A 13,349-nucleotide genomic window follows, 5' to 3' on the forward strand; every position below is an offset into this window, starting at 1 on the left:
TTTTGTCTTTTCGATTAAAAAACGACGCCTGGTTTTGGAAGTTAGAGGATATACAAAGTAGGAAGGTATTCGTCTCGTGAGAACTTCACCACCCGGATCGGCCTCAGGGAAGGCCACCGCGAACCGCCCGTCCTAACCGCCGGCTGGCTCGCGGATGCCCCGGGGGCCGGACGCCTGGCGGGGCTTCCCCTCGCGCTCCCGCTACCCACAAACCTTCGCGCCTCGGCGCGCATGCGCAGCGGCGACGGCCCTCTCAGGAAGAGGAAAATGGAATAAACAACTCGGAGGAACCAGAGCGCGAGAGAGCGAGTGGAGGCAGAATTTAAAAATAAACTGGCCCCTCCACCCTCCCAGCCCGCTCGCCGCCGCCGCTCCCCCTTCCCAAGCCCGCTCCCTCGAAGGCCCCGTCTGGGCCCGCGCGCCCACCCCGTCGTCCCGCGCGGCCCCTTTAAGAAAAGAGAACGAGAGAGTGAGTGAGAGAGAATCCCAACTCTCCCCCTCCCCTCCCCTCCTTCCTACCCCCTCCTCCCTCCCCTCTCCCCTCCCCCCCCTCTCCCCGGGCGGCTCCGGCTCCCGCAGCGGGACAGACCCACCCGCCCAGGCTTTTATCCGGCACCGGCAGCGTCTTCCTTCCCTCCCCGGTCTATGGTGGCGGCGGCGGCGGCGGCTCCTCGGGCGGCAGCGGAAGACGAGGCTGCGGCGTTGCCATGAACAGTGGCGGCGGCCTCCCGCCCCCCTCGGCCGCCGCCTCCCCTTCCTCCTCCTCGCTGGCGGCGGCAGTGGCGGTGGTGGCCCCGCCGGGGGTCGGGGGTGTCCCCGGCGGGGCGGCGGCGGGAGTCAAGCTGAAGTACTGCCGCTACTACGCTAAGGATAAGACTTGCTTCTACGGGGAGGAGTGTCAGTTCCTGCATGAGGACCCAGCCGCCGGAGCTGCCCCGGGCCTCGGCCTCCATAGCAACAGCGTCCCCCTGGCTCTGGCGGGCGCGCCGGTGGCCGCCTTTCCGCCCGGAGCAGTCCCGGGCGGGGGAGCCGGGCCGCCCCCGGGGCCCAAGAAGCCGGACCTGGGAGGCCCGGGGGCCGGAGCCGCAGCCGGCGGAGGAGGCAGCAGCGGCGGCGTCCTCGATGGACCGCGGCTGGCAAGTGAGTGTGGTCCGGGCTGGGAGGGCGGCCCGGGCCTCGGCGCGGCGGCGCAGGGAAGGCCTGGGGCCGGAGGGGGCCCGGATGAGGCCTTGCGACGAGCTTTGCCCGCGGGTCCCCCCCCCACCCCCACCCCCCTTCACCTTCCCTAGTTGGTCTGAAAGGCCTAGGCCGGGCCTGAGCCCTCCTTCCTTCTTCCTGCTTCCCTTCCCCACCGCCTTCGGCGAGCCGGGGAGTGAGGGGAGGCTGGGCTCCCCGGAACGTGGGTGGGTTGACGGGGGTGCTGCGAGTGGGGGCTGGGAGGAAGGGGGATGGGCTGTGGCGTGCGGTGTGTGAGAAAGGGGGTGTCGTTTCCGGGGGGTGTGGAAAGGGGCTGGGTTTGCAGGCACATGTGTTTTGCGTGCCCGTGTGGAGCGGTGTCTGCCGAGTGTTGAGGTTCCCTAGTGGGTGTGAGTGTGGGCAGGGGGCGGGAGGTGATGGGCGGGCTTAAGGCTTCCTGGAGTAAGGCCGAAAGAACGGAAAAAGTTTGTGTAAGGCTTACGGGAGAAAGATTTTTCAAGCAGGAAATGCTTTCTAAGGATTAGGAGTGAAGGGACAGCAACTTGTATACTGTGCTTAGGTTTAGTCGAGAGCTGAGAGGAGGAATTTCCCAAGACTTGCATTTCGACATAGTTCTGCTGAAGCCAAGATGAGTTTGCCGGGCGAGAGTAGGGTAGGGATCCTGTCTTCTACAACTTTGTATCAAGCGAACTCTTAGCAGGGAGCCTGGAAAGCGGGTCCGGTGCGGCGTTCACGTGCGTGCACCTGAGCACTTGGCTTCGAGTATGTTGTCAGGGCTGTTGGTATTTTTTCCTTTTTTTCACTTGTCATTATCTACTGCCTTGCAGCTTTTTAGTTGTTAGTGGAGTTGGATGTGTGAATGCAATCTATTTTACAGAATGTTGCTCTTAAGCAAGTGGGGGAGAGCAGGTGTCAGATTTTTCTGTTTCTGAGTATACTATTTCTAAACCAAAGGAAGGGGGAGTCCCGTTTCTTGGGAATTCTAAACAGCTTGCAGATCTGAAGATACTTTGATAGGCATTGTAACTTGGTCATCAGTACATTTTTGTCTTTTTTTTTTTTTAACTGTAAATGAATTTGGCGAGATGTTTCGCCAGCTGTTTGTACTGTGAGGATTATTGTTTTCCCAGAGATTAGCTTTTTTAAAAGAAAGCTTGCTGTGATGGACTTGGCTGTAATGCAGATGTGTTTGTCCGCATTGATACGCTCAAAAGATTAATTTGCCACTTAAAAGTGTTTTGTAAAAATTGGTTACTTTATTGGTGGAAATTTATCACTTTGGAGCAGCAACTTTGCATTTTCAAGGTGAACTTTTGCTGGTTGTGTGAGTTGTGGCTCAAAGTAATTTGATCAGTCTTTGGTAGGGGGAAACTGAATGGTAGCTTTGTTACATACAGAAAGGCATTTTCAAAAAAGCTGGTATTCGATTAAATATGTTATCTTTCTAGGATTTTCTAATATGCAGAAGTAGTAGATCTGGAACATGAAAGATAGGACAGGATATTGTAAGTAGGTGAAGATGGGAGGTGGGGGAAGATACTGACAATGGCTCAAAGGTGAGGCTCATTCCATACCTCATAAAAGGAAAGTAATTGTCTGGGATATAGGGTCTTGAGAGAACAGGTAGTTGTTGCTAAGAAGGCATTTTACAGTTTAGTATTCAGTCCTTTAACAGTTATTCGATTAAATAGCTGAGTTATGTATTTAGGTTCTATAGGGCTTGCTTTAACTTGCCCGATGAAGCCCGAGGCTCCTCTTTTCCGCTGTAGTCTTCTGGGTAACTGAGTCGTACTGGGTTGTGACTCCTTTTGGATGAGAGCAGATTGCTTCATACCGGTGACTGGCAAGTAAAGTTGCTCAGGAATCAGGGAAGAGGATTGTGTTGGTGGTTTAATGGCTGCTTTGAATTTTCACCCTTAAATGTTTAGTTTTTAGTCTGCTTTCTACCTTTTCCTATATTCTTTGACGTATTTTTGGAAACAGTCTTGGTTTGTTAAGTGCATGAGGCAGTTAAACTAGACAGCATATTCTAAGAGGTATTGTTATCAGAAGTTTAAATTTTCTTGCAGACTTGATCATCTAGCATCACAATTTTATTTTGTTTTCATTTTTTCCTTTTCTTTAAATGTAAGATTGTACAGCGTTTCCCTTAGCTGAAAGGTCATACACTCCTCTGCTCTGTTAGGGTAGATCTGCCTGCAGAAATACTTTGGGCTTTATGGAATCGTGTGTGTGTGTGTGTGTGTGTGTGTGTGTGTGTGTGTGAAAAAGTTTTTATTGAGGTATACATACCCAGGGAAAAGTGTACAAATCACAAGTTTTTGGAATTTTTATAAGTTGAAAACAATGGCTTATAATCAGAACTCAGATCAAGAAATAGTACATAATCAGTACCCCCAGAAGGCCTGCTTTTGTCCCATCCCAGATGGTTTGCCCCAGTTCCCAAATACAACTTACCGTTTCTAACACTGCATTCTGACACCGTAGATTCATTTTTCACTTTTTTTGTACTTTTTTGAACTTTATAGGAATGGACTCATATAGCATGCACTCTTTTTTGTGGGCTTGTGAGATGTATAATATTAAGCCTTGATAAATTTTATGAGGAATATTCAAAGAGGACTGAGTTAACACAAGTTGAGGTAAGATTCAGTGAATGAGTAAACCTCTTCTTTCCATAAAAGTGCATTGCCACAATAAAGCAAAATGTCTTCATATTTTTGCCCTTTTATAGGATTTTTCAGTTTTTAAATTAGCGTTCTATTTAGAGATAATGTAGAGTCAAATGCAGTTGTAAAAAATAATACACAGAGAGCTCATTTCATCACTCATTTTCCTCCAGTGGTAACATGTTTCATACCTGGAGTATAGTATCACAGCCAGCATTGATTGATACATTCTGCTTATCGTATTCCTGTTTCTCTAATCTTATTTGCACTTGTGTGTGCGCATGCACGTGTATTTCTGTGGGAATTTCTCACATGTATGTTGGTGTGCCTGCCAACACAGTCAAGACACAGAATGGTTTTGTCACCCTTAAGTTGCCCTTTTGTAAGCCTCCCTCCCTCCCTCCCCAAACCTGGCAACTACCTATTTGCTCTCATTTCTATAATTCTGTCGTTTCAAGAATGGTTTTAAATGGAATTATATAGCATGAAATCTTTTGGGATTCGTTTCCTCCCCACCCCCCGACCCCAGCACAGTTCCCTCAAGGTTCAGCCAAGTTGTGTGCATTCTTTTTTTTTTTTTTAACTTTGAAAATTTATATTTATCGTTATTATGAAGCAGCATTTTTTTTGGGGGGGTTTTGCTTTTTTATAGGCATATCTGCTTCGCGTACCAAAGCTGTGAGCATTTACAGTAACCCAGAAGTGATATTAAAGATTTGTGCTAGGATTTTGAGGCATTTATTGACGGACTTGAATATTTATTTTTTATGTATGTATTTTAGGGTTGATTTTCACTTATTTTTAAGTTATGAAAAATTTCCATTGGAACAGCAGTGTATAAAGTCAGAGTAGACCAGTCTTCTCATCTTATTGCCTGGGATTAATTGTTATTAATAACTTTTGTGCTCCTAAAGGCCCTGTCTCCAAGTGCATTCACATTGAGAGTTAGGGCTTCAGTATATGAATTTTGAGAAAAAACAGTTCTCACACACACACACACACACACACACGTTTGTAGTAGTATTTCTCACCTTTTTTTCTCATATTTACTTCATATCCTGTTTATAAAGTAGTTTAGTCTGAGACTATATAAATGGAATATGGTAAGATGTTTGTTTTATATACTGTTATCATATAGTTGTTAGCAAGCCAATACATGCAAGTATTTGTGTCTCTTATCAGTATATGGAAATTACGACAGGCCTGGGGCTCAGAGATTTTGATTTTAGTGCTGTCTTCCAAAATCACTTCGTTATCTTAAGGTGGTCATTTAGTCCATGTGGAAATATATTTCCTTATCTGTAAAATGGGAGAATGGGGGATGGGGTTTATGATGTTCAGAATCCTTTCAGCTCTAAAATGCTCCTGTGTTTTCTAAATGTTCATGATCTAGAAAACAAATTACTTCGTGTTTGATCTTTAGATCCTCCTCCCCTCCCAACAAGTCTTAGAAACACTGCTCAGCAGTCTAACCTCCAGTACAGGGAGGGGCATGTCGGTCTCACCTATCTTGGCTGAGTTAATTGGCATGTAGATAACAATCCTCTTCATAAAAAAGCCCTCCCCTGTTTTGTTTTGTGTTTTTTTTACATTTATTTATTTTTGAGAGACCGAGTGAGACAGAGCACGAGCGGAGGAGGGGCAGAGAGAGAAGGAGACACAGAATCTGAAGCAGGCTCCAGGCTCTGAACAAGCGTTCAGCATAGAGCCCGTTGTGGGCCTGAATCCACGAACCGTGAGATCATGACCTAAGTCGGATGCCTAGCCTAGCCTGAGCCACCCAGGCGCCCCTCCCCTGTTTTGATGTCTGTTTTTTCTTTAAAAATAAAGATATTTTTCCTGTTTTTTTCCTTCTTTTCTTTCTTTTCTTTTTTTTTAAGTAAACCCTATGCTGAACATGAGGCTTGAACTCAATGACCCTGAGGTCAAGAGTCACATGCACCACTGGCTGAGCCAGCCGGGCACCTGTATTCCTATTTTTCTAAAGCTAGTTTTTAATTACATTTTTATTATAAAAATTACAGCTTAAAAAATGGGAAACAGTATCTTGTTTTTGGAACTAAAAATTAGTACATGCACAGGTTAAAAATGTAAATAGCATAAAATGGTACACAGTGAAAAATAGTTTCCCTACTTCCTTAGTTCCCTGATCCCTCTCCAAACGATAGTCACCCTTTCCAATTTACTATGTATCTATTTAGAAATATTCTTTGGCTGTACAATCATCCACATGCTTACAGTTCCCTGTCTGTAGTACATACTGACACATATACTGGTAGAGACACACGGAAGCCCAATGCACTTTGAACTTTCTCACTGAACTGCATGTCTTGTGATTTGTTCCACATCCACGCATAGAAATCTACCTTGCTCTTTTTAAAGGCTGCATAATATTCCGCTGTATATTGTGTTCTTTTTAATAGATGGATATTTAGATTGTTTGTAGTCTTTTATTATTGCAAACGATGCCACTAAGCTGTTACATCTTAATTTTTTATGTACATTTACACATAGATTTATGTAAAATATGATATGTACATATGTTAAGCATACAGAATCTTCACTAATCTGGCTCAAACTTGTTACATTAAGAAAAACTATGTAGATAACTACCATATGATCTCACATGTGAGACCAAAAAACAAACAAACAAACAAAGAAAAAAACAAACCCTGAACTCCTAGGTACAGAGAACTGATTAGTAGTTGCCAGAGGTGGTGGGGGGTGAGTGAAATGGTTGAAGGTGGTCAAAAGGTACAAACTTAACGGTTAAAAGATCAATAAATCTTGAGAGTATGTAATGTGTAGCAAGGTGGCTATAGTTAACAATACTGTAGTGTATATTTGGAAGTTGCTAAGAGAGTAGTTCTTGAGTTTTCAGCATTAAAAGAATGGCAACTGTGTAGTGATTAATGTCAAATAAACTTAATGTGGTAAATCATTTTGCAGTAAATCATTATGTTGTACACCTAAAAGTAATATTTCATGTCACTTACAGGTCAATAAAAAATCTGTATTTTATACATCATTAGCTGAAATAAGATATTTGAAATAGCCATCCATATTAAATCTGTCCCAGCAAGATTTTCTCCCAGTGGCTCACTTATCTAGAGATGGTTTTGTAAATCACATCTTTTGCAACTTAATGAGGTGGTATTTGTTAATAGTCGCTGGGAAATCTCATTTGTATATTTAATAAAAGACTAGTGTTATCATTTAATAGTCTTTCACTGTTTATCTGCATTTTTGATACAGTTACCTTAGGCTGCTTTCATATTTATAATTAGGTAGAACATGACAGGGTTGGAAAAACTGGAAAGGACATGACATACCATCAGATTTAACTTTGTGATTTTGTTCATCTGTTCTTAAACTTACTCTGTCTTTTAACAAAATTGCTATTCCTGAATCTCACTGTATACTTGATCGAAAAGATGAGATTGGAGGTGAACAAAACCAAAATGGGATGGGGCCTTTTCAATTCCTTTAAAATAGTGACCTTTTATGGTTCATAGACTTTACAGCAATGTCAGCTGTCTCGGAGGAGGAGTCTTGACAAAGATGGGACTGTGAATTTTCTCCCTGCTCCCAGGGCTTGGAAAAATGATCCAGGCAGTGTTTAAAGTAAAAATTTTAGCAAAGTCCTCTGATATATATTGTAAAAAGATTTAATGTAAATAGATAATATTTTTGAAAAACTTAGATTTTGGCAGACTTTCCACTTAGTATGATTAGCTCTAAAAGTGGAGATTCATTCATTTTATTTAATTATTTGATTAATAAACATTTACTGAGCACTAACTGTGTCAGGTGCTGTTTTAGATTTTTGAGGTACATCAGTAATCAAATAAAAAGATTCTTTCCTTTGTGGAGCTTACATTTTAATGGTAGAGTGGGCAGTGTTAGCAAATCTAATGCCCCACATTTTATAGTATGTTAAAAGAGGACAGTTGAGGCGCCTGGGTGGCGCAGTCGGTTAAGCGTCCGACTTCAGCCAGGTCACGATCTCGCGGTCCGTGAGTTCGAGCCCCGCGTCGGGCTCTGGGCTGATGGCTCGGAGCCTGGAGCCTGGTTCCGATTCTGTGTCTCCCTCTCTCTCTGCCCCTCCCCCGTTCATGCTCTGTCTCTCTCTGTCCCAAAAATGAATAAACGTTGAAAAAAAATTTAAAAAAAAATAAAAGAGGACAGTTGCTATTAAGAAAAAAAAAAGAAAGAAAGAACAAATCTCCTCAGTTCTCAATAAACCATGGGTTTGAATGATATCACGCTGATACTTTGCACAAGGAGTAAGCTGGTTTTAGAAACACATTTCTGGTTCATTCTACTGAGAAAACAACATCAGTGGAAGACTTCTGAAAACATTTATTTATTGGCAGATTTTGATTGTGTGAAGAAAGCAGTGATCTTGGCACAGATCCTAAGCTAGAACTGTTTCGGAAGGCATTTCTCAGTAAGTAATCAAAGGGACAGTACTCAACATTAAGTGGCTTCACCTGAGTACCCAGTTTAATTAGTTGTTCATTATCAGTTTTGTAGCCAGTGTATCTTGGAAGGCCTTTAGTATTGTAGTGCTCTTCAGAGTCGGCTATTTTCCAGTCGTGCTGCACTGCAGTGTTCCTCTCTGATTCAGGAAACTAGGTAATAATGTTGATCTTTAATTTTCAGTTCAAAACACTGTACCGTACATATTCCAGTGTGGAACACGAGGATCTCAGCTGAGTACTTGTTAAGCCACTTGATCTATCTAAAATTGCTCTTTTAGGAATTTTTTTTCTTTTTTTTCCTTTTTTTTTTTTTTTTTTTTGGTCTTGCCATAGGCTTTACTGTGGCTCTCTTGGTGCACAGGTATGCCAATTTCCTTAAGGGCCAGTTTGCCAGATAGATGTTGCAGTTTTTAAAACAATGTGAACTTGTCTCTGGAGGTCGACTTTATGCAGCTGACTGATGGTATATGTATACTCTGGGCACTGACTAGAGAGTCTCATTGTCACACGTTTATGGAACACTTCTGTGCCAGATACTATACCAGTTTTGGGAAGACAGAGATGCGTGGTACTGGCCATTTGTGAATGCGTAGGCCAGTAAGGGATTTTGAGATGTATAAATGTTGGCATAGTATGATACGCTCTAGGTATAAAACATATAATAAACTCTGTTCAGGGATATTGTGGAAGGTCTCATCAAGAGGTAATATTTGAACTATTTTTTGAAAGATGTATGACGCATATCTGGTAGAAAAGAAAGGCATCCCAGGAGGACACGGACACAGATTTTTTTTTTTTTTTAACATTTATTTATTTTTGAGACAGAGACAGAGCATGAACGGGGGAGGGGCAGAGAGAGAGGGAGACGCAGAATTGGAAGCAGGCTCCAGGCTCTGAGCCATCAGCCCGGAGCCCGACGCGGGGCTTGAACTCACTGACTGCGAGATCGTGACCTGAGCTGAAGTCGGACGCTTAACCGACTGAGCCACCCAAGCGCCCCTGGACACAGATTTTGAGAGAGAGCGTTGTGCATGCTTTTGGTCTGCAGTCAGCTGGTGTGGAGAATAGGCTATATTATGGAGAGTGGTACCAGATGATAGATTGTGTGGCCACCCTTGTAGGCTGTGCCAAGGGAAAGGATAAGATCTGTTGAAGGGAGAGATGCTAAGGACCCGTTTTGGGCAAGTGGCAATGAAATACAGGGGGCGCATTTGAGAGATTTGGTACAGCAGCCACTTGAAGGGATGGATGAGAGAGAGAAAGGAATTAAGGATAAATGAGTTTGTAGCTTCAAAGTACTTGTCACACTCGTATTCGGAGACATTTAATACTAGGTAGTTGTGAATGGGAGTCTGAGTTTGTAGGAATGACTGAGAGGAAGGTAGTATAGTAATTTTCGGAACCTTCGAAGCAAGATTGTTCTCGTTTCAAATTTCATCTCTGGCACTGACGCCAAACTAGGTGGTGATGATACACATCCTGAAGGACTGTCGAGATTGTACGTGTAAAACTGTGCACGGCAACGGTATTATTTCCTGTCTGTCGGTACCTGTCTGTCTCATCTATCAGAACCAGAAGTGAATGTTTCAAAGCAAAAGGGTAACAGTTCAAGGGGGAAAGATTGGTCTAGGTAGAAGGCTGAAAAAGGAATCATTTAAATAGCATCCTTAGCTCTTTATGGAATTACTTCAGATAGATTGTGGTTTAATACTGTTCTCTACTTCCATTGAGAACAAATATAAAAAATGTTTCTAGATGTTTTTTTTTTCACCTGAATTGAAGATGCATGATAAGAAGTGCTCCATATGTGAAAATCTTTATAAACATTTCTCTGAAGAGCTAAGAAGAGCTTAGCACTAGAAATGGTTTGCTCTAAAAAATTGGTATTTGTTATTTTATGAGGTATTTTTTAACTTTTTTTTTTTTTTTGATCTTGACTACTTAGAAACTTCTGAACTTAGAGATACTTTTCCTTAGCTTATGTTTATTGGGTTAATAATCGCCCATCTAATCTTTTATTTTTATTAAATGGCTTTATTGGTGGTGGGTGGTTAAATAACAGATTTATTGTTCTGGAGCTTAGAAGTCTGAGATCAAGGTGTTGGCTGGCTTGCTTTCTTCTAAGGATTGTGAGAAGTAATCTGTTCCATGCCTCTCACCGAGCTTCTGGTGGTTTGCCTGTAGTCTTTGGCATCCCTTGGCTCTCGGAAGCATCCCCTTGATCTCTGCTTTCACTTTCACAAGACATTCTTCCTGCCTGTGTGTCTATGTCCAGGTTTCCCCTTTTATAAAGTCTAAAGTCATATTGGATTAGGACTCACCTGAACAGTGACCTCTTCTTTTGTTTTTTTTAAAGCCATATTAAGAAATATTTATTATTATTTTTTTAAGTTTATTTATTTTGAGAGACAGGGAGAAAGAGAGAGAGAGAACCAGCAGGAGAGGGGCAAAGAGAGGGGGAGACAGGATCAGAAGCGGGATCTGTTGCTGACAGCAGCGAGCCCAATGTAGATCTAGAACTCACGAACCGTGAGATCATGTACCTGAGCTGGAGTCAGATGCTCAACTGACTGGACCACCCAGGTGCCCCAAACAGTGACTTCATCTCAACTGATTACATCTTTAGTGATTCTGTACTGAGATTAAGATCACATTCTGAGATACTGAGGTTAGAATGTCAACATTTCTTTTGAGAGGACACAGTTCAGCTTGTTGAGTGGGTAAAAAAATGGGATAATGCATATGAAATTACATTTGACTTATGATTGATGCTATGCGCTAAGGTCTTGCTTCCCTAGTTATCACCGATGTTGGTTAGTGATACTTCAGAGTTAGGAGGAGGATCACAAACGTGGAATTGATCTCTTATGGCCCTGCACAGAAACTTTACCATGAAGACTGGAAATACAGCGTTTATAGCTATTAACTACTATTTTTCTCAGATCTCCCTTGGACTTTTTCTGTTTGTGAGCTTCTGAGGGAAGTCCAGCCCTTCTTTTTAAAAAAAATTTTTTTTTTCAACGTTTATTTATTTTTTTTGGGACAGAGAGAGACAGAGCATGAACGGGGGAGGGGCAGAGAGAGAGGGAGACACAGAATCGGAAACAGGCTCCAGGCTCCGAGCCATCAGCCTGACGCGGGGCTTGAACTCACGGACCGTGAGATCGTGACCTGGCTGAAGTCGGACGCTTAACCGACTGCGCCACCCAGGCGCCCCGAAGTCCAGCCCTTCAAATAGACCAATACGTCTTGCTCAGTCACCTGCTTTGGATTTGAGTCTTTTTTTTTTGTTTGTTTTGTTTTTTTTAACTTTTTAAATGTTTGTTTATTTTTGAGAGAGAGAGAGAGTGAGAACACAAGTTGGGGAGGGGCAGAGAGAAGGAGACACAGAATCTGAAGCAGGCTCTAGGCTCCAAGATGTTAGCACTGAACCTGATGTGGGGCTTGAACCCACGAACTGTGAGATCATGACCTGAGCCAAAGTCAGGTGCTTAACCGACTGAGCCACCCAGGCGCCCCAAGGATTCGAGTCTTATCTTTTAGACAATTCGTATGGGTTTTGTAACATGTCTAAAATGTTCCAAGCTACCTTTTTGTCATTTATATTAAAATTTTAAAGAACTACATGAAGCGTTTCCCCTAATGTATTCTGTACAAAGAACATGTTAGTTTTTCATCAGAAAAGGCAAGATAACTTTTACAAATAGGTTTATATATGGATACAAATGATAACCACAAAACCACAAGAAGTAACCATTAGGCACATAATATCACCCAAGCATTCCCGTGCGCTGAATTATTCTCACAGCAGACCTGTAAAGTAGATGTTACTGTTCTGTTTTAGGGGAGGAAACTGAGACTTGGATTAAATACACTGTGAAGCAGGGGACGGGGGTGGGGGTGGGGTGCCTGGCTGGCTCATCTAGTAGAGCATGTAACTTTTTTTTTTGAGTTTTTTATTAAATTTTTTTTTAATGTTTATTTTTGAGAGAGAGAAAGAGACAGAGCCCAAGCTGGGAGGGGCAGAGAGAGAGAGAGAGACAGACAGACAGACAGGCAGAATCTGAAGCAAGCTCTAGGCTCTGCACTGTCAGCACAGAGCCTGACGTGGGGCTTGAACCCATGAAGTAGGATAGGAGATCACGACCGAGCTGAACTTGGAACCCGGACGCTTAACCCACTCAGCCACCCAGGCGCCCTGGTAGAGCATGTAACTCTTGATCTCAGGGTCTTGAGTTCAAGCCCCACGTGGGCATGGAACCTACTTAAAAACAGTCAAGGGCAATAGTTGGCAACTGGCTGAGAAGATCTCACGGGCAGTTGTGTTTCCTCAGGAGGTTGGTGTGAGTGTCTGCTGAGTAGGTGAAAGAGCCCCTTTTTCTTGGGCCTGCATCCCCTGGTGGCATGAGTTTTAATTTCCTTATCAGGAAAATTGGAGGCTCTAATACCATTTGTATGGGGTGTTTTCTGAAGGTTGGATGTGAAACTCACACTATAGTGCATCTTTTATCAACTTCTAAAAATACCAATTTTCAAAAAGGATTTAATTGTAAGTGTTCATAAAAATGTGCTAGTAGATTAGGGAATACCAAAAAAATATAAGTAGTCCCAACTCTCAGTTAACAGGTAGTTTAGATGGGTAGATAATACAGAAACATGTAAGGATTTAAAGGTTTAAATAGTTGAAGATAGCAATAAAAGGTCAAAGTTTATATTTTATATATGTAGAAAAAATATATTCTATATAAAGATGTGTGTGTGTGTGTGTGTGTGTGTATACACATAATCAAATAGATAAATGGTATCTGAAGAGGTAGAGGTTTTAACAGCTTAGAATAATTGGGCAATGCATTGTAGAGATAGAAGAGGAAAAAACATTTATGATTATCCCTCGAGACAGGACATGAGGCACTTTGCTTTTAGATTGTTTCCTCTGAGTCCCTACCACAGGCCTGTGAGTGAGCTGGTATTGCCTTCTTTTCCAGATGAAGAAATGACA

At 42.9% G+C, this 13,349-nt stretch overlaps 1 protein-coding gene across 5 annotated transcripts in view; it reads left to right on the forward strand.

Annotated features, from left to right (window-relative positions):
• Positions 1–274: 274 nt before the first annotated feature.
• The window catches only part of PAN3 (poly(A) specific ribonuclease subunit PAN3), a 134,816-nt gene continuing 121,741 nt past the window's right edge, over positions 275–13,349 (forward strand). For all 5 annotated transcript variants that reach the window (XM_047078176.1, XM_047078184.1, XM_047078185.1 and 2 more), the window contains exon 1: positions 275–1,140. In XM_047078176.1, coding sequence (XP_046934132.1) covers positions 708–1,140 — 433 coding nt within the window. In that variant the 5' untranslated portion in view covers positions 275–707. The remainder of the gene's footprint in view (positions 1,141–13,349) is intronic.

Source organism: Lynx rufus, unplaced genomic scaffold (assembly GCF_022079265.1).
Source record: "Lynx rufus isolate CCGP_SWC_20201006 ecotype Redwood Valley unplaced genomic scaffold, mLynRuf1.p SCAF_1, whole genome shotgun sequence".
Taxonomy (NCBI): Eukaryota; Metazoa; Chordata; class Mammalia; order Carnivora; family Felidae; genus Lynx; species Lynx rufus.